Source organism: Chrysemys picta, chromosome 1 (genome assembly GCF_011386835.1).
Source record: "Chrysemys picta bellii isolate R12L10 chromosome 1, ASM1138683v2, whole genome shotgun sequence".
Lineage (NCBI taxonomy): Eukaryota > Metazoa > Chordata > Testudines > Emydidae > Chrysemys > Chrysemys picta.
Window position 1 is genome coordinate 104,006,017 of NC_088791.1, and position 22,476 is coordinate 104,028,492.

At 45.9% G+C, this 22,476-nt stretch overlaps 1 protein-coding gene across 5 annotated transcripts in view; it reads right to left on the reverse strand.

Moving 5' to 3' along the window:
* Nucleotides 1-7,976: 7,976 nt before the first annotated feature.
* LOC101950217 (cystine/glutamate transporter-like) overlaps nt 7,977-22,476 on the reverse strand; it is a 53,227-nt gene continuing 38,727 nt past the window's right edge. For 4 of the 5 annotated variants that reach the window (XM_065582001.1, XM_065582007.1, XM_065581994.1 and 1 more), the window contains exons 5-14: nt 20,710-20,825; nt 19,621-19,746; nt 17,423-17,522; nt 17,265-17,309; nt 16,954-17,077; nt 16,486-16,589; nt 15,856-15,952; nt 14,898-15,047; nt 10,854-11,028; nt 7,977-9,612 (exon numbers count right to left, since the gene is read on the reverse strand). In XM_065582001.1, coding sequence (XP_065438073.1) covers nt 9,548-9,612; nt 10,854-11,028; nt 14,898-15,047; nt 15,856-15,952; nt 16,486-16,589; nt 16,954-17,077; nt 17,265-17,309; nt 17,423-17,522; nt 19,621-19,746; nt 20,710-20,825 — 1,102 coding nt within the window. In that variant the 3' untranslated portion in view covers nt 7,977-9,547. The remainder of the gene's footprint in view (nt 9,613-10,853; nt 11,029-14,897; nt 15,048-15,855; nt 15,953-16,485; nt 16,590-16,953; nt 17,078-17,264; nt 17,310-17,422; nt 17,523-19,620; nt 19,747-20,709; nt 20,826-22,476) is intronic. The other variant, XM_065582009.1, reaches the window with a different exon arrangement.

Consider the following 22,476-nt stretch of genomic DNA (forward strand, 5'->3'; position numbering starts at 1 on the left):
TTTAAAGTAGAACTCCTTAGAAAACTGAAGCCAATAACATTTCCTTGCAGTTACTGTCACACACAATAACACTCTGGTGTTAGAAGGAAGTGCAGATGGGACAGATGGCTTTGGCAGGTATGCTGATTCCAGTCTCAAGGCATAAGTCAGTCTTTTTACCTTTATTATTGGATTCCTGTTTCTCCTACAATGTGCTCGAACTATAAAAAGAAGCTCAGACCCTGCTTGCTGTCTGTGGACTGCTTGCCACCCTGCAAGGAGAGTGAGAGCAGTCCAGGGCTTTGTAGCATCTTCTGATTCTTTTAACACTTCCTTTGTTTCTGTTACTTGCCCCAATTTTGTGGCATGTTGTCTTAACCATTTAACAGCCATGGTTATAGTTTGCAATATTTTACATTTCAAGGCTACAGTTTCTGCCCTAGCCTTACAAATTTAATTCCATGTTTCTTCCCCGCTGTATTTTTAAAATTCATATGGACCTCTTTTGCTAGCAACCCAGCGGGTCCACGAGTTATCAAACTCTGTGGGGATTTGAAGGGAGGGGATAACGGGGTTCCCTAGCTCGTGGTTTTCTGTCATGTTAGATCGCGATTCCTACAGCGGACAGCTCACTTACTCACCAGATCAGCGGTCGAGGTCACCAATGTCATCAGACGTCACCGGTGTTGTGCTCTGCTCTGTTCAATGTTGATAACAGTTGGCTGCGTGTGTGCGTTCCCTCTGTGTGCTGCCCTGGCTCTGCACGGATAGCGGACACCGCAGACCCCAAGAGAACCCCCAATGACCACAAACTCAGATAAGGTACGAAGGCACCCAGCCAGGTTTATTATCAAACGAAGCACAGTAATAGTTTCCCGCAGACTCTACAGGACATACTACGAATATGTGCCCCCTGCCAATAGACCGGCTCAGTCAGTGGCGGGACTCTCCACTGCCCCGTAGGCCGGACAAAGACAACTCCTCAGGGGTACACTTTTATACACCGGTACAAACAAGTTACACATCACTCCCGCCGTATTGAGGTACAACCCCTCTACGTGTTAGGGTGCCGCCTCTCACCTTGTACATGTTGGTTCCAACAAAAACAACTCTATCATATTACCCTCCTGCCCATCTTTAGGATGGGTCAGCCTTTTCCTTGTTATCTATCTGGAATGTGCTTGTGCTGGAGTGTTCTGGTACCATCCTGGCATATGTTTACATCACTTGTGCCCAGTAACTTTTAGATATGTGTGTTTTTGCAGCATCAGCCCTCTTCATGCCAGATTCTGTGAGCAGGGCCTGCCTCTTGCTCACAGCTTAACTTTGCTTTATGTTAGCAAAGTCTTGACCATTACTTTAGTTCAGGCCTTAAGTTTCATACCAGGCCTCTGATACAAGGACTTACGTTCCAGGACCTCATCTTACAACAACTGGATTCATAAAATGTTTTTTAGAATTTGTTCTGTTGGCTTGATTTTGATCTCTTTTTCTTCCTAGGATGAATAGTTCCCTCACTGTGTTTTCTCTAAATTAAAATCTTTGTTTCTGCTTGTTTCGGTCTAACTCCATCCTTCTGTTCTCTATTACAGCTTTTCCCTCCTGGGGGGTATGTGTTGTCTTTTGAGTTCACTTTTGTTCCCCTTTCGCTGGGCTCAATCCACCTCACTAGGAGTTAGACTGAGTAAAGACCTCCAGAATTTAGCCTACCTTTATTATAGCTCTTTATCTAGTGCCCTGTGTATTTTTTATTCCTTTACCTTGAGGTTTAAGCCCACACCAGACCAGCTTTCCTCACTGCATCCCCCATTCCTTCCGACACTGCCCTCTCCACAATAGTGTGGATCTCCTGAACATTTTACCTCCATGAAGGGAAGAGAGGGGTTGAACAGGATGCAGCCGGTGGTTGTAAAGTTGCTGGGACGACAGCTATGAATCCTTTTACTTCCCTTCCCTTGCTGTCTGCTCAACACGCCTCCCATCAGAGCACCAATTTAGATTCCCTTCCTGTACCTACCAAGGGAATGGCAGGGTAGGAAAGAGAGAGGATTCTAATCCAGGGATACCAGATGCTTTAGTAAGTTTTTTCTCAGGCTGAACACCTTCCAGGCCTGGGCACAATCTATTAGACATAGATTTGCGCATTTTATTTCATTTTGCTTGGTGACTTACTTTGTTCTGTCTGTTACTACTTGGAACCACTTAAATCCTATTTTCTGTATTTAATAAAGTCACTTTTTATTTAGTAATTTACTCAGAGTACGTATTAATACCTGGGGGAGCAAACAACTGTGCATATCTTTCTATCAGTGTTATAGAGGGCGAACAATTTGAGTTTGCCCTGCATAAGCTTTATACAGGGTAAAACGGATTTATCTGGGTTTAGACCCCATTGGGAGTTGGGCATCTGAGTGCTAAAGACAAGCACACTTCTGTGAGCTGTTTTCAGGTAAACTTGCAGCTTTGGGACAAGTGATTCAGACCCTGGGTCTGCGTTGGAGCAGACGGGAGTGTCTGGCTCAGCAAGACAGGGTGCTGGAGTCCTGAGCTGGCAGGAAAAACAGGAGCAAGGGTAGTCTTGCACATCGGGTGGCAGCTCCCAAGGGGGTTTCTGTGATCTGACCCATCACAGGTTTACCTAGGAAGACAAGGGAAACCAGGTCCTTGTGCTTTTGTGGAAGGTCCTGAGAGAAACCATCTTGAACAACACCTTACTCTTTCTAGATTAAGTTTATTTGCGTGTAACCTTTTCCAACATTATTCCTTTTACTTGGCATCACTTCACTTATGGCCTATTGTTAAAATAAAACTAATTAATTAACTATAAACCAACTCAGTGCAGTGTTAAAATGAAAGCATCTATTAACCCCCCATTACGTTAATAAGCTGGAGCATTTGGGGCTTTTCAAGAAGAAACAGAGACAAGGCATGAGGGGTGCATGGGGGGGGGTCACATGCCCCCCCAGATTTCTGTCAGGGTTTGCTGGCCTGCTCAGTCACCTGGTGCAGCTGGAACTCCTCCCTGCACGGCAGCTACTGGAGCTGGCAAGCTGTGCCCCCCAGGGAGAAGCAGGAACAACAGCTGAGAGCTGCTGGAAGGGGCCGCTGCTTTCTGAGCGGGGAGACTGAGGGGAAGGGGGTCCTGCCTGTGTGTGGGGGGGGACGTGACTCTAGCTGTTCCGGGGGCAGCTGAACCTTTAAATTGTGTCCCTGCACTATCAGCAGGTCTGGGTCATCTCTGAGAGCAAGTGAACCTTATTATTTCTCTGAACTGTCAAGGAGATGGCTGGATATTACAGAGCACACGATATTGGGAAAATTCAGCACGGGGAGTGGGTTGCAGTCACTGTTCTGGTTGTAACCAAGGCTGGTGGCAGCCAGAGTGCTGATCCAGTGTGGTCTAGCACACAGACACATAGGGTGTGACCAGGGGCGGCTCTAGCTTTTTTGCCGCCCCAAGCATGGCAGGCAGGCAGGCTGCCTTTGGCAGCCTGCCTGCGGGAGGTCTGCCGGTCCCGCGGCTTCGGCGTACCCACCACCAAATTGCCACCAAATCCGTGGGACCGGCGGACCTCCCACAGGCAAGCCGCCGAAGGCTGCCTGATTGCCGCCCTTGCAGGGACCAGCAGGGCCTCCCCACGGCTTGCCGCCCCAGGCACGTGCTTGGAGCGCTGGTGCCTGGAGCCTGAAGGCTGATTGTGAGCAGCCCAGGTTGGAAGCTACAACAGCAAAGCATTGTGAGGTACCCAAGGTTACAGAGCAGGCAGTGACCAACCCCTCAGTGGTCTGGATTTCACCCCCCAACCACCACCACCTATCCCAAACTGAACTCTGTGACAGTATTTCAGTCCCGTCACACTCATTCCATTGTTGGTTTCTCTGCTAAAACTGGCAAAGAGGAGACCAACTCTCATGGAAATGTTTGTGATCTGGGCACTGTATGCTAAAATCTGCATTGAAACCACCAATTGATTTTATAGGCTGTAGAAAGGCCATCAGATGGTATTAATTTGGTGATAGTACAGGCCTGGGCTGTGTTCACGGCAGCAACTTAGTAGAGGAGAAAGCATCTGCAGATTGTCATCGATCCGCTGAGTTGTCTTCTACCACTAGAATGACCAGACAACAGATGTGAAAAATCAGGACAGGGGGTGGAGGGGTAATAAGACCCTATATAAGAAAAAGACCCAAAAATCGGGACATCTGGTCATCCTATCTACCACCACCAAATTTTATGATAAACGCTGACCCTTATGAGTTGTCTGGGCACATATAGTTCATTCTAGGAGAATGTGTCTCCATCTCGTGGCTGAGCTATATAAAAGGTCAATGAGTCTTCTTCAGCTTGTGGACTTTAGATTAGTAGAGATGCTATTAGTGGTAAAAGTCCCAAGTTCAAACCCCACCACCAGTTCAGTTATACATATCCACTCAGATACAAATAGGTTTTTCGCAATTAAGTTTGACTGAATTGACTGAAATAAAATTTGTTGTAACTAAGCTGTTCAGACCAAACCAGTAACCACTGAGGTTTATTCAACCCTAGTCTGACTTTCTGAGAACACTAGTTTGTGTTATGAATGCATCTTTTGGGCACAGTCTGAAAAAGCCAATATAAGGATCAAGTAAACTAATTTACAAGGCACGTCAGTGTACAGACTTTTCTAGTTCATCTCCATCTAACCTTTTCCAGTGACTCATGACCTTTCACCAAGGACAAGTGCAGAGTCCTGCACTTGGGACGGAAGAATCCCATGCATGTTACAGACTAGGGACCGAATGGCTAGGAAGCAGTTCTGCAGAAAAGGACCTAGGGGTTACAGTGGATGAGAAGCTGGATATGAGTCAACAGTGTGCCCTTGTTGCCAAGAAGGCTAACGGCATTTTGGGCTGTATAAGTAGGGGCATTGCCAGTAGATCGAGGGACGTGATCGTTCCCCTCTATTCAACATTGGTGAGGCCTTATCCGGAGTACTGTGTCCAGTTTTGGGCCCCACACTACAAGAAGGATGTGGAAAAATTGGAAAGAGTCCAGCAGAGGGCAACAAAAATGATTAGGGGGCTGGAGCACATGACTTATGAGCAGAGGCTGAGGGAACTGGGATTGTTTAGTCTGCAGAAGAGAAGAATGAGGGGGGATTTGATAGCTGCTTTCAACTACCTGAAAGGGGATCCAAAGAGGATGGATCTAGACTGTTCTCAGTGGTACCAGATGACAGAACAAGGAGTAATGGTCTCAAGTTGCAGCGGGGGAGGTTTAGGTTGGATATTAGGAAAAACTTTTTCACTAGGAGGGTGGTGAAGCACTGGAATGGGTTACCTAGGGAGGTGGTGGAATCTCCTTCCTTAGAGGTTTTTAAGGTCAGGCTTGACATAGCCCTGACTGGGATGATTTAGTTGGGAATTGGTGCTGCTTTGAGCAGGAGGTTGGACTAGATGACCTCCTGAGGTCCCTTCCAACCCTGATATTCTATGATTCCCATAGCACTGCTTAATCACTTCCTTGGTTTCCCAAACTCTAGCTTTTTATTTAACCCATGAGCTATGACGTGTCAGATGCTGCAATGTTATTGTAGGTGAGTTGGTCCCAGGATATGAGAGAGACATGGTGGTTGAGGTAATATCTTTTATTGGACCAGCTTCTGTTGGTGAGAGAGACAAGCTTTCTAGCCACACTGAGCTCTTCTTCAGGTGACAGGTCTGGGAAACGTACTTGAGTGCCACAGCTAAATACAAGATAGAACAGATTGTTTAGCATTAGTAGTTAATACATGTTTCAAGGGACAATTCAAGGTGAAGTGGCCAGTTAACACCCCTCCATAGGGAGGAAAAGTGGGGGAGAAGAAGCAACTGGGAATTGGAGGAGGTTGTTAGTGGGTTACAGATTGTTGTAATAAGCTATAAATCCAGTGTCCTTATTAAAACCATGATTTTTAGTGTCTAACAAAGTTATGAATTTAAGCTCCCGGGCTCATGTTTTGAAAGTGTTGTGCAGGCTGCCTTTAAGGCTGAGGACGGATAGGTCAGACATAGGAGTGATGACATTTAGTGCCCTGGATGAGGTACATCACATGTGTAGGAGCGATGGATCTTGAAAGGTGCATTGTGGGGGTGTTGATCATAGTAGCAGTGGAGATATGTTTGTAGATTTTGCATCTGTTGTTCTGGCAGGGTCTGGTGCTGCTTTGAGTTGGTATGTCCTGGTCCGTGGGGAAACCTGTGAGGAAGAGCTCTGTGTAAGCTTGAAAGCTTTTCTCTCACCATCAGAATTTGGTCCAGTAAAAGATAGAAACACAAACCTGGCGAGGTAATAAGATGCTGCAGCTTCATTTTCAAAAAGTGAAGCTACTGGCAAAAGAGTCTCCTGAACTGAGACCAAGAGCAACAGTTAGGTGCCAGGTGTCAATTCTAGCAATTCTGACTTGATGGAAAATTTCTTTAAGTCCTTGCCAGGAACAGCCCAACTCACTTTCTAAAACAAGTAAGTGGCCACGAATTGAAATCACTGAGCTCATCCAATACTGGTGTTTATTTTCTGTTGAACATTAAGTGATTTGATGCTTTTCATCAAAACAGAAGCCTCCATCCTGCCATCAGATCGATGGTGATAGACCTTTGCACCCATTGATTTCTAGTGTCAACAGTGCACAGAGACTGCCACTATTTTAAAATTTTCAGTGTATAAAACAGCTACTTGAACTATTTTCTTTTGTAATGCAGCAGGTAAGGACCGATAACCTGCCTCATATGTTGTAGAAGAATTTCTGGAGCACTATCAGACTGTTAGCCATTGAACTGAAATGGGGTTTTCCTTTATTTAGCCACTAATTTATCATCTGTAAATGATGTTCCGTAAGAAGAAACTTGACCTCTACACACAAGATGTGCCTATTTCACACATTCTTCGTTAGGTATGAAACTCCGTTCTTGTTCATTTTTCCCTATAATGGGGAAAAGGTTTTATTTCATCCACTTAGGGATTCCTCTGTATGGGGGAGGTGGAGCCGCTCTGTTGTAGTTTAGGAGTGTTGACCTGGTTATTGGGATAGTTACTGTATGAATGTTGGTTCAGTTTAATAGCAGGCTGTTGGAAAAACAGGCAGGAAGCAGAGCAATGGCTCAAAAGCCACCATCTACCAACACTGACAGGACAATACAAGAGTCATTCACTCGGATGTTCTGCCTCTGCCCCCATCCTGAGCTCAGCAGACCTACTTTGTCAAGGAGGAGTCCAAATCTGTGAACACAGGAGAAGACCTGACTGGATTTAAAAGGAGACTCCCCCCATGGAGAGAGAGAGTTAATGGGACCCAGACTCAGACTGACACCCAGACGCCAGAGGCTAAGGGTGACTGGGAAAGTGAGGCCTGCGTAGGATCCCTACCAGGGCCGGCTCCAGGCACCAGCTTAACAAGCCAAGGGAGAGGGGCGGGACCTGCGGCAATTCGGGGGCGGCAGGTCCCTCACTCCCTCTAGGAGCGAAGGACCTGCCGCTGAACTGCCGCCGCCAATCGCGGCTTTTTTTCCCCCCCCCTCCCGATCGCGGCTTTTTTTTTTTTTTTGCTTGGGGCGGCAGAAATGCTGGAGCCGGCCCTGGTCCCTACCAAAGGATGGCAGGACTCTAAGTAAAATAGACATGCAGATAGACCTTTTGTTGTTTTAAAATCCTCTCTGATGTCATGCTGTCTTCATACTGTAATACTTTGGTTTAAGAAAGCTGCCTGGTCACAAGCTCCTGAAGGGAAGACCCACAGGTACTGACCCCAGTCCGACCTGTTGGGGTAAACACAGTCAATACACAGGGTACATTCTAAGAGTGGTAGAATCACGCGATTCCACTCCAGGAGAGAGATAAAGGTGTGAGGCCTGATACCGAAGGGATGCATTCAGGGACCGGATGGATCAGAGGTGCAGCTAACCCTGCAACGGAGACAGTCTGTTCTAGTTCCACTTTAGCGTGAAAACAAACAGACCTCAACAAAAGGAATGACTCTCCATCACATCTGAAAACTTTATTTGAAAAAGGCTTGATAGTACATTGAATAGGGTTTTGATTGATTATATTACAATTCCGTAAATGCTGCTTTGGTTTTGATCTAAATATTTAGAGGCTTAACATGAAGTACTTAAAATGCTTCGCGTTCTGGCTAAATGGACAATTCCTGATATAGTGATTCTCATCTTTTAAAATCTGAGTCACACTTTTAAAAGTTGTTGTAAATAACTGATTATTGTGTCATCTGGACAGAATTTTGCAACATCAATATTACACTGTAAACCAACAATATTAACTTAACAGAAACTTTGTTCAAACGAACATGTAGGTCCCGATTCAGCAAAGCATCGGAGCATGTGCTTACAATTAAAGCACATGCTTAAGTGCTTTGCTGAATCAAGACCTTAATATCTGTGCATTCTTACTGCATTGAAGGATATGTTTATTAAAATCCCTGCTCTCAACTCACCAATGACTTCTGGTTGAGATTCCTTTAAGATGCAGTTATGCCCTGAAAGTGACTAGATAAAAATTGCACCTTCTTATTCAGACCTGCTCCCTGTGTGAATTCAGGGTCATGGGTGCTGGCTTTAGAGAAAAAAGATCTAGTATTTACTCCTCTTATGTGCATTGGCTGTGAAGAACTCCGAGAAAATGACGTGTATTCTAGTTTAACTCATGCATCATCTACAGGAATTGTTAACTAAACCTTTGCAGAGCCAAATTCTACTATGCTACTTGATTATACCTGTGCAACCCCATTTTTGTGGGACTGCACAGATGTGAGGTCAGAATTTAGCCTGGAGAATCTTTACTACTAATGATGCTTAAGAAGGAGAAAAAAGGTAGACTTTCAGATTTTGGGCAGGGCTGGTACATCAAAAAATGAATAGGTTTTGTTCTTGTAAACCAAGCAAATTTAATTGGGAAATCACTGAGACATAAGGCAGTTTTGAGTCATTTTTCAAAGTAGAACTGAACTCTAAGTCCCAAAGATTATTTTTTCCAATGGAAGGAGAATGGGAGTTCACCTACCACTCTGCTTCTCTTAAGTAGTTCTCTTATTGATTTTCCCACTCTCCAATTTTACCTTAAAAGCATTTGACCATCTTCAGCACATCATTTCAGATTTCCATAACCTTCCATCTGAAAGCTGAACTTGTTTTCCATAGCTGTCAATTTAAATATTTGGATTGTGAAATAGGCACTCTTCTTCTCCTTGTCTTTCCTCAAGGTCTAGGAAGTCGAAAATCATGTGTGTCACTGAGAGATGAACCAACCTACAAAATTTGAATCCTGATTTTGAACACCTCCAAAAGTCAGCTGTTCAGATGTGAAGTTTGGGTTTAGAAAGATAGAAGTGGATGCAAAATTCTGATTCAGATCCAGAGTATCAAAGCTTGGAGGTGTTTGGACCTAAGTTATTTGTTCTGCACATCTCTAGTTGCACCGCACTCACTGCAAAATTAAGAGTGCCTCCTGGTCTCTTAGCAGGACAAAAGGCTCAGAAATGGGACTAGTGGCTTTCATTGGACAAGCCACTATGTTTTCTTCTCCATTAAGATGCGGTCTTCAATAAGTCCTGATTTCCTGTCTGACTACTTCCAGCAGTACCTGAAGTTTGAATGTAAGATAATCTGCCACAAGAAAAAAAGGAGAGAGGAATGCTTAATTTGGTTTTTGAACTATGTTAAAACTGGTATTTGGGTGGAGTATTTTGTGTGGAGAAACAATTTATTTCAATACAATTGAAACTATGTCTAATACAGCCCATTCTTTAGCAAAAGGTATCTCTGCTACCTTTCCTTCTGTATCTTCTTAGACATTTTCAATGGTTGTTGACAGTACAGAACCCAGGGCAATTTACTAATGCACCAAGTCTAAAGAAGTCAGGGTGCAGGATAAAACACAGATGTGATCAATGCTTTATCTGAGAGACGAACATTGTATTAAAGGTGGCAGAGCTACCCCTGAAACTTTGTGCTTGATACCACATGGGGAAATCCTTTCAAAATATATCTTACTTGTATTCCAGATCCATTGTCCATACATACTTCATAAGATTTTTCTAAAGACTGGATAAAAATCTTGGTGTTCCATGACCAACATGTATATTTTGCCTGTTTACAAGTATATACTGGGAACTAGAGAAAACAAATACAGTATTTCCCTTCTCTTCCTATCAGCGCTTTCCCCAGGCTTTCAGCAGAAATTGGTATGTACAGCATCGTCATTGGGGTCTATCAAATTCGCAGGTGTGAAAATCACGTCACGGACTGTGAAATCTCATCTCCCCTATGAAATCTGGTCTCTGCCCACCCAGCTGTGAAGGCAGAGCAAAGAGCTGCGGCTGCTGCCCTGGTGCCCAACTCTGAAGGCAGCGCCAGCCACAGCAGAGAAGTGAGGGTGGCAATATCGTGATCCCCTAATAGGCTTGCGACCCCCTTTTGGGTCCAGGCCCCTAGTTTGAGAAACACTGCAGAGAAATCACATATTTTTCATGGGTTGGTCATGGCATAAATAGCAAATTTCATGGATGTGTAACACATCCCAGAAATTTGCTATTTATGCCATGGCCAACCCATGAAAATGGTGTGATTTCTGTGTGATTTAAATAGACCCCTTATCACAATACATTTTTATTAGAGATAGGGCCAAATTGCAACCCTAGAACCAAACCCCTGAAATTTAGTGACATTCAGATCTAGAGCCAATCACTGCAGCTTGGGTCATCCTCTAATTTTAATTTCTATAGTTCCTTGTATTAAACCCAAACTTAGTATACACAGCCTCTCATAGGCAGTCATTTATGAATCCTGAGTAGAATCTAATACTACATTATGTTTATGGTTATCCCTTTTATCAAATTTATACTCACAGATTGTGGTACGGCAATATTCAGGTATTGGCCTGCGGATCACCAAGAAGTAGACTGGAAAACCACTTAAAACCATGGCACAGCCAATGCTGACATACACTGGGTCTGAGTAGAAAGACATTCCCACCGCGAAGAGGCAGATGACGGTGAAGGAGACAGGAATGAAGAGGGGAACCTGGGGAAAAGAGCACAGACCTTTCTAATCATATCTGACCATTGTAATTTGTCTTAATTTATCCAAACACGTTATGTGTTAACTTGTACCCAAATATTTATCAATAGCTAGACTCCTGTGTCCAGAAGACAAGAAACCTGGCCAGTCCAATCTTTCTGTACAGTCTGTCTCCAACAAGTGGGATGCATGATCTCTTGGATATGGTCAAATCTACTACATTACAGTAACACCACCAGCACATTCTCTCACCTCTCTTGATGAGGCATAGAAGCAGACATTAGTCACTATCTCAGGAGTCGCCATATATAAAATGTAACACCTTATGCAGCCAGGAATTTAGCAGGAGGCAGAAATCAACCATGCCCCAGCTGCTTTCTGAGTTTATTATGGACTGGTCTTAGCTCTCATCTGTTGATATTGCTGGTGGAAAATCATGAGCATGTGCTACCATGAGTAGCATGTGCCCTTTCAAGTAAATGATTTTCAATGTGCTTATGTAGTGGCGTAATTCGTTTTGAGCAGTCTCTCGTTTGCCTCAGGGAAGGCCAAATAAGCTTGAGAGACTGCTTCATGCTAGCAGCACCATACTTCAGTGTACAGTTTGAGTAGCTACCACTGTAACTTAGAAAGCTTGCTAGGAAGCCAAATGACCTGGGCTGTTTAAAGTTCAGGATAAATTAGCAGACCCTAATAGAACTGCAAAGTGATTTTTTTGGATTGTGGATCCAATCTCACCCAGTTTCCATACAATCCAATTGAAAAGATGTGATCCTAATCTCTGGAAAAATCTGATAGTTCACCTAAAATAAAAATCTCCCTTCTAGCTCTTTTAGACTCTAGTCTTTCGTAATCAGAGGTGATCTGCTGTTCGTGCCGTGACTGCTATAAACTAACAAACAACTCACAGGCTAGTTTGGTTCTCTTTCCTAGTCTGTGTTCCTCAGGGTCAGCACACTTTAGCACACATAGCAGTTAGTTAATTAAGTAATGAAAAAAAGCCAAGCAAGTAATCACTAGGAAGAAATTAAACAACTGGTTGGGAGTTAGTAAAAAAACCCTCAACCTCCTGCATCTTCTGTATGTTCTGAACCCCTTGTAATGGAGATCATGGTAGCCAAACCAACTCAGGATTCAAATTGCAGTTCAAGGATCTCATTCCCGTGCAATTACCAATAGTACTGCTCCTCTGTTCAGGGGCGTGTAAGGGATGAAGCTTCTTGCTTTTGTTAGTTTTCTATTATTTTTAAGCATAAAATCTACAGGAAAAAATGAGCAATCATAATAATTATACAAATAAATGGAACAATATCAACAGTAAGGATTTTCCTCTATGGCCACTAGAGCGCAGCATCTGTACATATCACACTTAAACTGGTCTTTCCTCTTTCAGAAAGACAGTTCTTCAGGCAGAAGAATAAAGCCTGTCTAAATTGTCATCTCTTCTATTCAATTTGTCTCTTTTCAAACTCTCAGAAGTGGTTTAAAGCCCAAATTTAGACCCAATAGAATGAGGTAAAATCCTTGGGGGGGGGGGGGAATCAGTACATTGCTGATTTCTTTGATAAACACTCACGCTTTATCAAACGATTCTAGTTCAAGAAAATATATTTTTAAAAGGTGGTTCTCAGTGAATTTGTGGGTGCAGCCAGCATGCTGTCTGGGAAAGTTGAGGGTGTCTTTTAATACGTTCCTTTAGCAAGGACTTGGAGTGGGGTGGCAGGCTGGGATGGAAAGAAAATTCACCCAGAAAAAAGGGTCAGTACAGTTTGGGGGATAGACAAAGGTTCAAGCTGGTGCTTGTTTTTTTCTTGAACTGCTTCGCCAATCCCTTCTCTAACACATATAGACCACGGCACTCTAGCATCAGTAAGTGGCTGGAAGCACACACAGGCAGAGAATGGATATAAACAAATTCTTAGCATCTAAATCAGGGACGGGCAAACTTTTGGGCATATAAACTGTATGGCGAGCCATGAGTGCTCACAGAATTGGGGTTGGGGTGCAGGAGGGGCTGAAGGCTCTTGTTGGGGGTGCAGGCTCCATGCTGGGGCCAGAAATGAGGAGTTCAGGGTGCAGGAGGATGTTCCAGGCTGGTGGGTGGAGTGGGGGGTGAAGGCTCTGGCTGGGGATGAGGAGTTTGGGAGGTAGGAGGGGGCTCTGGGCTGGGACTGAGGGGTTCGGAGGTGGAAGTGGGATCAGGACTGGGGCAGGGGTTTGGGGCGTGAGGGCTCCGGCTGGGGGTGCAGGTTCTGGGGTGGGGCTGAGGGGTTTGGGGTGCAGGAGGGTGTTCCACACTGGGATTAAGGGGTTTGGAGGGTGGGAGGGGGTTCAGGGCTGGGGCAGGGGGTTGGGGCATGGGTGAGGCTCAGGGGTGTAGGCTCTGGGTGGCGCTTACCTCAAGCAGCTCCTGGAGGCAGCAATATATCCCTTCTCTGGCTCCTACGCAGAGGCATGGCCAGGTGGCTCTGCACACTGCCTCGTCTGCAGGCACTGCCCCTACAGCTCCCATTGGCTGCGGTTCCCGGCCAATGTGAGCTTCGGGGCCAGAGCTTGGGGTGGGGTCAGCGTGCAGAGCAGAGTTCCCTGGCTGTCCCTACACGTAGGATCTGGAGGAGGGCCATGTCGCTGCTTCCAGGAGCCATGTGGAGCGGCTCCTGACCCCACTCACAGGTGGAGTGCCGGAGCGGGGTAAGCCCCGGCCCAGACCCTGCTCCCCAGCAGGAGTTCGAGGGCTGGATTAAAATGGCTGGTGGGCCAGATTCGCCCTGCGGGTCAGTTTGCCCACCCCGATCTAGATAAAACACCATCCATGCACTTAGAGCTCAGCAGACTGTCCATCCAGGACACTCAACCTGGGGGGTAGACCTGACAAGAATGGCATGGGCCGGAGAAGAGGAGCATTGTGGGAGTCAGGAAAACTGCATAATCCAGAATCCACTTTGATTCCCCATTGCAAACAAGATGCAGCAGAGAAAATGGTAGGCAGGTTGAAACCTACTTTTCCTTCCTGCTCCTAAGGTGGTCCCTAATACAGCTGGAAATAAGAAATGCTCCCACATACTGGACTATGGGCTCAGGATGCAGCTCTCCAGCCCAAACTTTGTTGCTCTCATCTGCCAGAGTATGTGTCTCCTGACCCCAAAGAGACAGACGATGCACATGAGTTGAATGGGCTAGATCAAAATTACGCCTTCTATAAGCTGCTGTTGGTTGATTGCTGTGCATTTCTTACTCCTCTAAAGCCTGTATTGGTGGTGGCTGTACTTGAGCAAACTTACAGCACAATGTTTGGGGGTGGGATGGAAGAGCTGTTGGAGGACCTCTCGGGGGAGAGGAAACTAGGGGCTGGGATAGAGGGATCTTGCAGGGAGAAGCTCTAGGAACAAACTAAGCTCAGGAGGAAGTGTTAGCTGAGGCTTGTGCTTTGTTGTGGCAAACCCCATGCAGGGTGTTTGGACACTAGCCTTCTTGTGTGCGTATCAGAGAGTGGGGTGGGGGCTGTCTAGTCTCACCAGATCTCCTGACTCCCAATCTGACCCCCTACCCATTGGACTATGCTACCGTCTTAATTAAACCTGACTGTTCACACCTTGGTAGAACACTGCTTTACTGAAGGCTGTCTGACCTTTCCAGTGGCAGACAAAAGGTCCCATATACCGGGTTACCTCTCCTAAGTCTAAATGGAACTGAGGCAATGCTCAGTGGTTTGAGCATTGGCCTACTAAACCCAGAGTTGTGAGTTCAATCCTTAAGGGGGTCACTTAGGGATCTGGTGCAATATGCTGCATTTTCTAGCTCTCAGTGAACGATGCAGAAAGAAGCCAGTTACAACAACGATGGGCCTGGCTTTGAAACCGGCCGTGTGTTACCTTGAATGGCCTGGGCAGCTCTGGATGACGGTAACGATGGATGATGAGTCCCAGTGTGGCTAATCCTATGAAGAGCCATCGGGAAAAGCTGAAGAAATTCAGAAGGTGGTAGATGTCTCCAACGCACACCATAGCGGTAACCAATGGCAACTGGGGGTTGTAAAAATGAAACATTCATTAAATCCTCATCCCAGCCTTTAGCAATTTAAACATGGATGGGTCAGAAACTCACATTTACAATCAGCCGCAGTAAGATAAAGCTGGCACGCTCTGGTTAGGGACCGATTTTAATGCTGAGCTGAGACTACTATATTCTCTTCATATGAGGTTTCAGATGGGAATGCATGGTAGGTAAAAGGCTGCATTTTTAAATAAAGGAGTTTTCACCGCTTCAATCAAAGAAGACACTGCTGGTGTTAGAAAGTACTTAACCATGGCCATGCAAAATTGGTGAAACATTTTGCACAAAAATTCATTCCATGTGATTTCACTCCATCCCCGAAATGTCAGTGTTTGTAACATTTGAAGGACTCAGTTATTGACAAAGAAAGCAGACAAAGCCTGGAAGAGACATTTTTGTGGGATAATTTTGAGAAATTGTTGTGGAAGGTGGAGGTGGCAGCAACCCTTTTAGTTTAAGCCACACGTTAAGTGGATTTTAAACTCAGGACAAGGAGCCAGGAGGTCTTGAGTTCAAATCCCATCTCTGTCACTAAGCAACTTTGATAATACTTTGCAATATGCAGTCAATGTAAACTCGTTTGCAGGTGTGAATGAATACCCACAGAAACCTTTTTGCAGTATTCTATCCCTTTTACTCTTTACAGACCTGAGAGTAACTTGATTCCCTTTAAAATCTCACACACCTGTCCAGACTTTGCATAGTGACACTAAAATAAGAAGCCAATCAGAACTGCGGGACAGTAGAAATTCCAATTGTAAAATCGGATCTCCTCACCATTAACATGACGGCTGGAAGGGGAGTGTGCCTTCGGATGTGGATCATGGAGAAGAGAGGAGGCCATTGACCCTCCCTTGAAGCCACAAATAGAGTCCTGAGAGAAGACATGGAGCAGTACAAGAACCTGAGTTCCAGTCTCCTGCATCTGCACTAGAGAACTGAATCACTGGTAGTTGAATGGGTGACATAAAGCCAGCGTAAGTACCAACAATACAGGCTGTCCACACTAACCATGCTAATTAGGGTGCAGTTTAGCCCCAAGACCACACTTGAACTTGACTACATCCTTGTAGCTGCACCATCCTCTGCTAATCTATCCCACAGTTCCTGGCACAGCTTCCTGAAACAGTAGTTTGTGGGAGATTTTGAAAAACAAAGTCAAACTCCCTTTATTCTCTTGGAAATTCCCATAAGTCCCCAAGAACTGGCCCTGTTTCCAAGTTCATTTCTCATGTTAGAGGCCAGGGTGTTCTGGCACTGCCTTGGAGAACCAGCAATTCCCAGGATTGCTTGTGTGCCAACTAGCTGATGAGTGATATCTACTTGTGTGTTGTCAACAGATTTGGCGCCAGTGCTCTCCTCCTGTTTATACTATCAATCAGTTAGCAAGATTTAAAAGAATCTGACCTTGAAAACGTAAAGATCCCCCCATTCATGGTTCCAAAGCAGGACAGGGCAACCAGGATGGGAATCACGGAGACAAGTCTTTGGAAAGCTTTTTGTGCAAAACTCTGGAGGAAAGACACGCTTCAGTTCAGAAACAACCTGGTAATCCCTGAATGGCATCAGAATTAATGGAAAGAGCTGGATGGCCTTCCACTGAAAGGCTTAAAACAGAACTGCACTTACTTCCAAGTCTGCATTACCTATTCCTCTTCCCCCACTGCCATCTTGATCTCTATTTCTTATTCCATCTCCTCAGGCAAAGCTAAGAGATGTTATAGCTTGCTGATACTCTTGAAAAGTGACAAAGCTGAAGGCCTTTCCGCTATAAAATCCATTATTACTTTCCACATCCTAGAAGCCTCCCCATCCCTACCCACTTAATGTAAATTGATCCCTCCGAAGAAAACTAATAATGGGGTTACAACTCACCACAGCCACAGCCTGGGAAGCCAGCACATCCTCTGCTGTCAAGACTGTATAATAGGAAACGTTGGTGAGCATGTACCCCACAATTACAGTGACCACAGACACTATCACAGCCAGTGGGTTATTTCTACAAAAGCGGGAGAGAGACAAAGCGCTAATGAGCAAAGCTGTTTTTTTTAACTCGCAGATCAGTACTACCACGCCAGGTAGTTAGAAGAACTAGCACTCATTTTTCTTTCCATTTAAAAGGCAGCTTATTTTGAAATAATGCTGTCTCCAATGGCTGATCTTAAAGGCCCCTCTCCTATTCTTACCGTTCAGGTCGGACCAGTTCTTCTCGCACAAAGCTAGTTTGAAACCTGCAGAGTGGAAGAAGACAGGTTATGGCAGAGTTTAAATAACGGCTCTGGAGAAGCACTGTAGACTTAAGAGTTGATGCTGCCATTCGTTAAAGTACCCTGACTGCACATACCAGCCTGAATATGCAAACATCCCAGCATAAAAAGCCAAGGGCAGTTTGTCCAAAGCCAGCGATTGACTACTGAAAGCATCCTGGAAATTTTCAGTGTGGCCTAAAATAAAAAGGAGAGAAACGCAGGGTTAGAGCGCACTGAAGACAGAGACTTCCCCTCTAGTGTTGCAAAAAAAAAAAAAAAACATTTGCAGAAGAGGTTCAGTTTCTCTCTGTCTCTCATACAACCCCAAGAGTTTGTGGTTGCAGGATCTTCAATTATTTATAATGAATTTCAGATTTGTTTTGTTACTTTAATTCACAGAGCTCAGTTGACTTGTTAGTGCCCAATACAAGCTCTGCTGTAGAAAAGATTTTTGAAAGGGGAGTGATGGTGATTGGTTCCCTCTCTCACACAGTCTGCTCTGGAGAAAGCAGATCATAGAGCTGAGGAGGCCAAACATGGCCTGAGAGAATCTCTACTCGTAGAAAACCTCTTTCTAGACCTGAAATGAACTCCCTGACCCCCAAACTCTGGATGTGTGCTCTACTTCGAGGTTGCGCAGCCAGCTAATGCTGCTCAAACTGCGCTACCCTGACTCCTTAGCACTAGCACCGACCCCAGCCTCATGCTGTGTACAAGATGGGAATCACAAAAAAAAGAGCTCTAGGAGGTAGCACAAAGAGTGGAGTTAGTGCTCCTTTGGAGCAACTTCATGAAAGCACACTTCCCTGCCTACACTGCACTGCTCTCTCTCCACTGACTGCTGGAGAGGGAAGAAAAATTGAAGAGCTGGAGGGTTGAGATGGACAAAAACAAAGGTGGTTTGGATGGGGATCCCATTTTATTAGGTGATTGAGAAAACAAAGCTTGTGGAATCAAAAGAAAGCGGAGATTGAAGAAAACTAAGCAGCAAGTTAAAATAGTATGAAAGAGCCTAGAAAAAAAGGGACAGTGTTCTTTAAAATACTTAAGAAATTGTAACTACAATAGAAGGACAAAAAGAAAGGCAAAAAGGAAAGGAAGAGAGAAGATAGGACAAAATTCTCTGCCGGGATCAATGGAAAGGTGAGTGGGTACAATGGAGAAAGCTGCCTACGTTTGGGGGAGGTTATGTATCTTCTAAAATGTTTGCTGATAAATGAATATATAATAAAACAATTTATTGCAGGGGTGGCCAACCTGTGGCTCCGGAGCCGCATGCGGCTCTTCAGAAGCTAATATACGTCTCCTTGTATAGGCACCGACTCTGGTGTTGGAGCTACAGGTGCCAACCTCCCAATGTTCACTGTTCAATCCCTGCCTCTGCCACAGGCCCTGCTCCCACTTCACTCCTTCTCCCAAGGCCCTGTCCCTCCCCCGAGCCTGCTGCGCCCTTGCTCTTCTCCTCACCCCAGAGCCTCCTGCATCCTGCATGAGGCACAGGGAGGGAGGGGATGCGCTGATCGGCGGGGCAGCTGGCAGGCGGGGCGGGGGAGTTGATGTGGGCTGCTGACATAATACTGTGGCTCTTTGGAAAGGTACATTGGCAAATTCTGGCTCCTTCTCAGGCACAGGTTGGCCACCCCGATTTACTGTTTGCGATGATTTACAATCCCTGTAATGTATAGTTACATTAAGTACAACCTGGAATTCTGAGGTCTCTGACCACACTTCTCAGATCTCACTAGCATGATTCCTACCACGGGGGTGGTGCCAGGCATCCAGAGTGTCATTTGAGGGCATTCTGAGCAATAAATTGCTGAGGATTTTCTGGTTCAGGTCAGAAGCACAGCCAGCCTGATGGGCTTTTTGCATATCCCATTAAGCTGGTTCCGGATGACAACCAGAAATATGAACGTTCACCCCGATCCCTTTATTCTCTCAATGGAAGAGATAAAATGAGGACACAAGATTAATTATCCCAACTGTGAACACTGTGGAAGACTGGTCTACACAGGAAAGGTATATACCCAGTGTAACTCCCAATGTGCCCACTATTGTTCTGGTATGAGTGTCCTTTTTCAGTTTAGTTTATGTGCTTTGGAAGGATTTTAAACTAAACAAAAAAAATGATACACTTATTTCAGAATATGAGCATCTACGCTGGGAGCTATACCAGGGTAACTATATCTGTTAAACTAAGGCAGTAGAATTATACCAGTCAAAAGATAAAACCTTCCCATGTGGACAAGCCCTTAATGAATGCCCTCCCGCAGATCACAGCTGGCAGACCCACCTTGGGCCAGAAGCATCATCCCTGGCACAATGATGAGTGCGAGAGCCAGGAGTTTGATGACAGATAGGACATTCTGAAGCCTGGCACTCCAGCTGACACTCCAAGAGTTCAGGATGAGGACTGTGTCTGGAGGAGAAGGCAAAGAACACCATGTATAGCTGGGGCTCAGAAAAAAAAAATCAGACAAATTTTACTCTCATGCTTTTCCCATTGTCTCAGCCTATTGCCCTGAGTACACTGAATAGAGAGACAGCAACACTCCCTGTCCTTGGTGCTGGGAAGAATTCTTAGAGACCAGAAAGTTCAGAGTGACAGATATTTTAAGACCATATAAATGACCCAGAGCATGACATTTCAAGTGGAAAATGAGGTTACAACCTTGAGAGTGGAGAACAATCTAGTTCACTTCCCTCACATTTGCTGTTGTGTAATCTGTGCCTGGCTGATGAAATAATCCATGAGTGCAATTTCATTTTAGCTTCTCTGCCTCAGAGCGGTCCTTGCATTTGAATCTACTGGGACTGGAAAGGCATGGAAACTTTCACCTGTCAACGGCACTAGTTGGCATTCCCGAGTCTGAACCATATGCTGCTATGTTTTGATGGAGCTTGCACCATATGCAGAATCTCTACTCCCAGCATCACTGTGCATAGCCCAGACATCTCCAATTCCTTTCTTCCAAAATGTCATCAGCCGGACGCAGCATCTAGTCAATACTAGACCATAAGTAAAAACAGACCTTGAAACTTATTTGCTACAACTCTGGTTTCATTTCCCAGCCAATCTGATAGCAGTGCATGGCCAGTGATGATTTCTACTCTCCACCCAGCTTCGCAATCCACAGACCCATTTACATCAGCTTTGTCACTTCATTTCCCCCCGCTTTTTTCTAGAGATGGGGCCAACCCAGAACTCCAGACCCTGAACTTTGGATGGCTCAACATTTACTATGCAATCCAAGTTTCACAGTTTCATCTGTAATGGGACAAGCCCAAACCCTGGATGTAAACACTTCTGAATCTGGGGAGAAGGGGTTCAAAATCTGAATTAAAATTTTGTGCCTTAGACCTACATCTGCTTTATACTTACAGAAACCCAAGAGAGCGACAAGCTTCACAGCAGGAAGTGGGGCTGCACAGGGCGCAAAAAATGGTTCCAATATGTAGTTTCCAAATGCCAGAGAAATCACTGCACTATTGGCTGGCCTATCAGGAGGGACGGATTCATGGAGTTAGAAACTGACTTTCTGGTGTTAAGCAATTTTATATGCAAACAGCTACATTAAAAGAATGTTAACATTTGAAAATTTAAACTGGACAATAAAATCAGGAAATTTAGACTTAAGTCATGCTGGAAGGGCATATCGATTGGGGTGGGATCAGTTCTGTTCAATATCTTCATCAATGATTTAGATAATGGCATAGCACAGGAGTGGGCAAACTACAGCCCGGGGGCTACATCTGGCCCTCCAGACGTTTTAATCCAGCCCTTGAGTTCCCGCCGGGAAGCGTGGTCGAGGGCTTGTCCCGCTCCGGCGCTCCAGCTGGGTAGCGGAGTCGAGGTCTTACCCCACTCTGGATGGCTCCCGGAAGCAGCGGCATGTCCCCCATCTAGTTCCTACGTGTAGGGGAAGCCAGGGGGTTCCGCACGCTGCCCCCGTCCCAAGCGCTGCCCCTGCAGCTCCCATTGGCCAGGAACTGCAGCCAGTGGAAGCTGCGGGGGCAGCTCCTGAGGACAGGGCAGCGTGCAGGAGCTGGAGGGGGAACATGCCACTGTTTCTGGGAGCTGCTTGAGGTAAGTGCTGCCTGGAGCCTGCCCCTCCGACCCCCTCCTGCGCCCCAACCCCCTGCCCCAGCCCTGATCCCCCCCCACCCTCCGAACTTCTCGGTTCCAGCCCAGAGCACCCTCCTGCACCCCCAACCCCCCACCCCCACCCCAGAGCACCGCCCCCAGCCAGAGCCCTCATGCCCTCCCGCACCCCAGCCCCCAATTTCATGAGCATTCATGGCCCACCATACAATTTTCATACCCAGATGTGGCCCTTGAGCCAAAAAGTTTGCCTACCCCTGGCATAGAGAGTACATATATAAAGTTTGCAGACAATACCAAGCTGGGAGGGGTTGCAAGTGCTTTGGAGGACTCGATTAAAATTCAAAATGATCTGGACAAACTGGAGAAATGGTCTGAAGTAAACAGGATGAAATTCAATAAGGACAAATGCAAAGTACTCCACTTAGGAAGGAACAATCAGTTGCACACATACAAAATGGGAAATGACTGCCTAGGAAGGAGTACTGTAGAAAGAGATCTGCGGGTCACTGTATCACAGGGGTCAGCAACCTATGGCACGCATGCCAAAGGCAGCACACGAGATGATTTTGAGTGGCACTCACAGTGCCTGGGTCCCAGCGACCGGTCCTGGGGGCTCTGCTGTCATCCTGGGGTCCCGGACGCCAGCCACCCGTGGTCCCGTCCACCGGTCCCACTCAGCCTGCTGCAAGTCCCGTCCAGCGGTCCCACTCAGCCTGCTGCAAGTCCCGGCCACCGGTCCCAGGGGCTCTGCTGCCAGCCTGGGGTTCTACCGCCAGCCTGGGGCTCTGTTCTTGGCCTCAGCCCAGAGCTCTGCAGCTGCCCCCAGCTATGGCCCACTGGCCCCAGCCTGGGGCAGTGAGGGGTGCAGACAGGGTCAAGAAAAGAGCTCAGCACCCCCACCTTAAAAACTGTTCCAGAGCCACTATACTGGGATATTTTTAAGTCCTGATTTGCTGCTTACATCACTATCACGTCACGTGGAACAGCGCACTGCGTTTGACATTGTGCACGCCGTCTGTCTTGATTTTTTTTTCCACTGGAAGT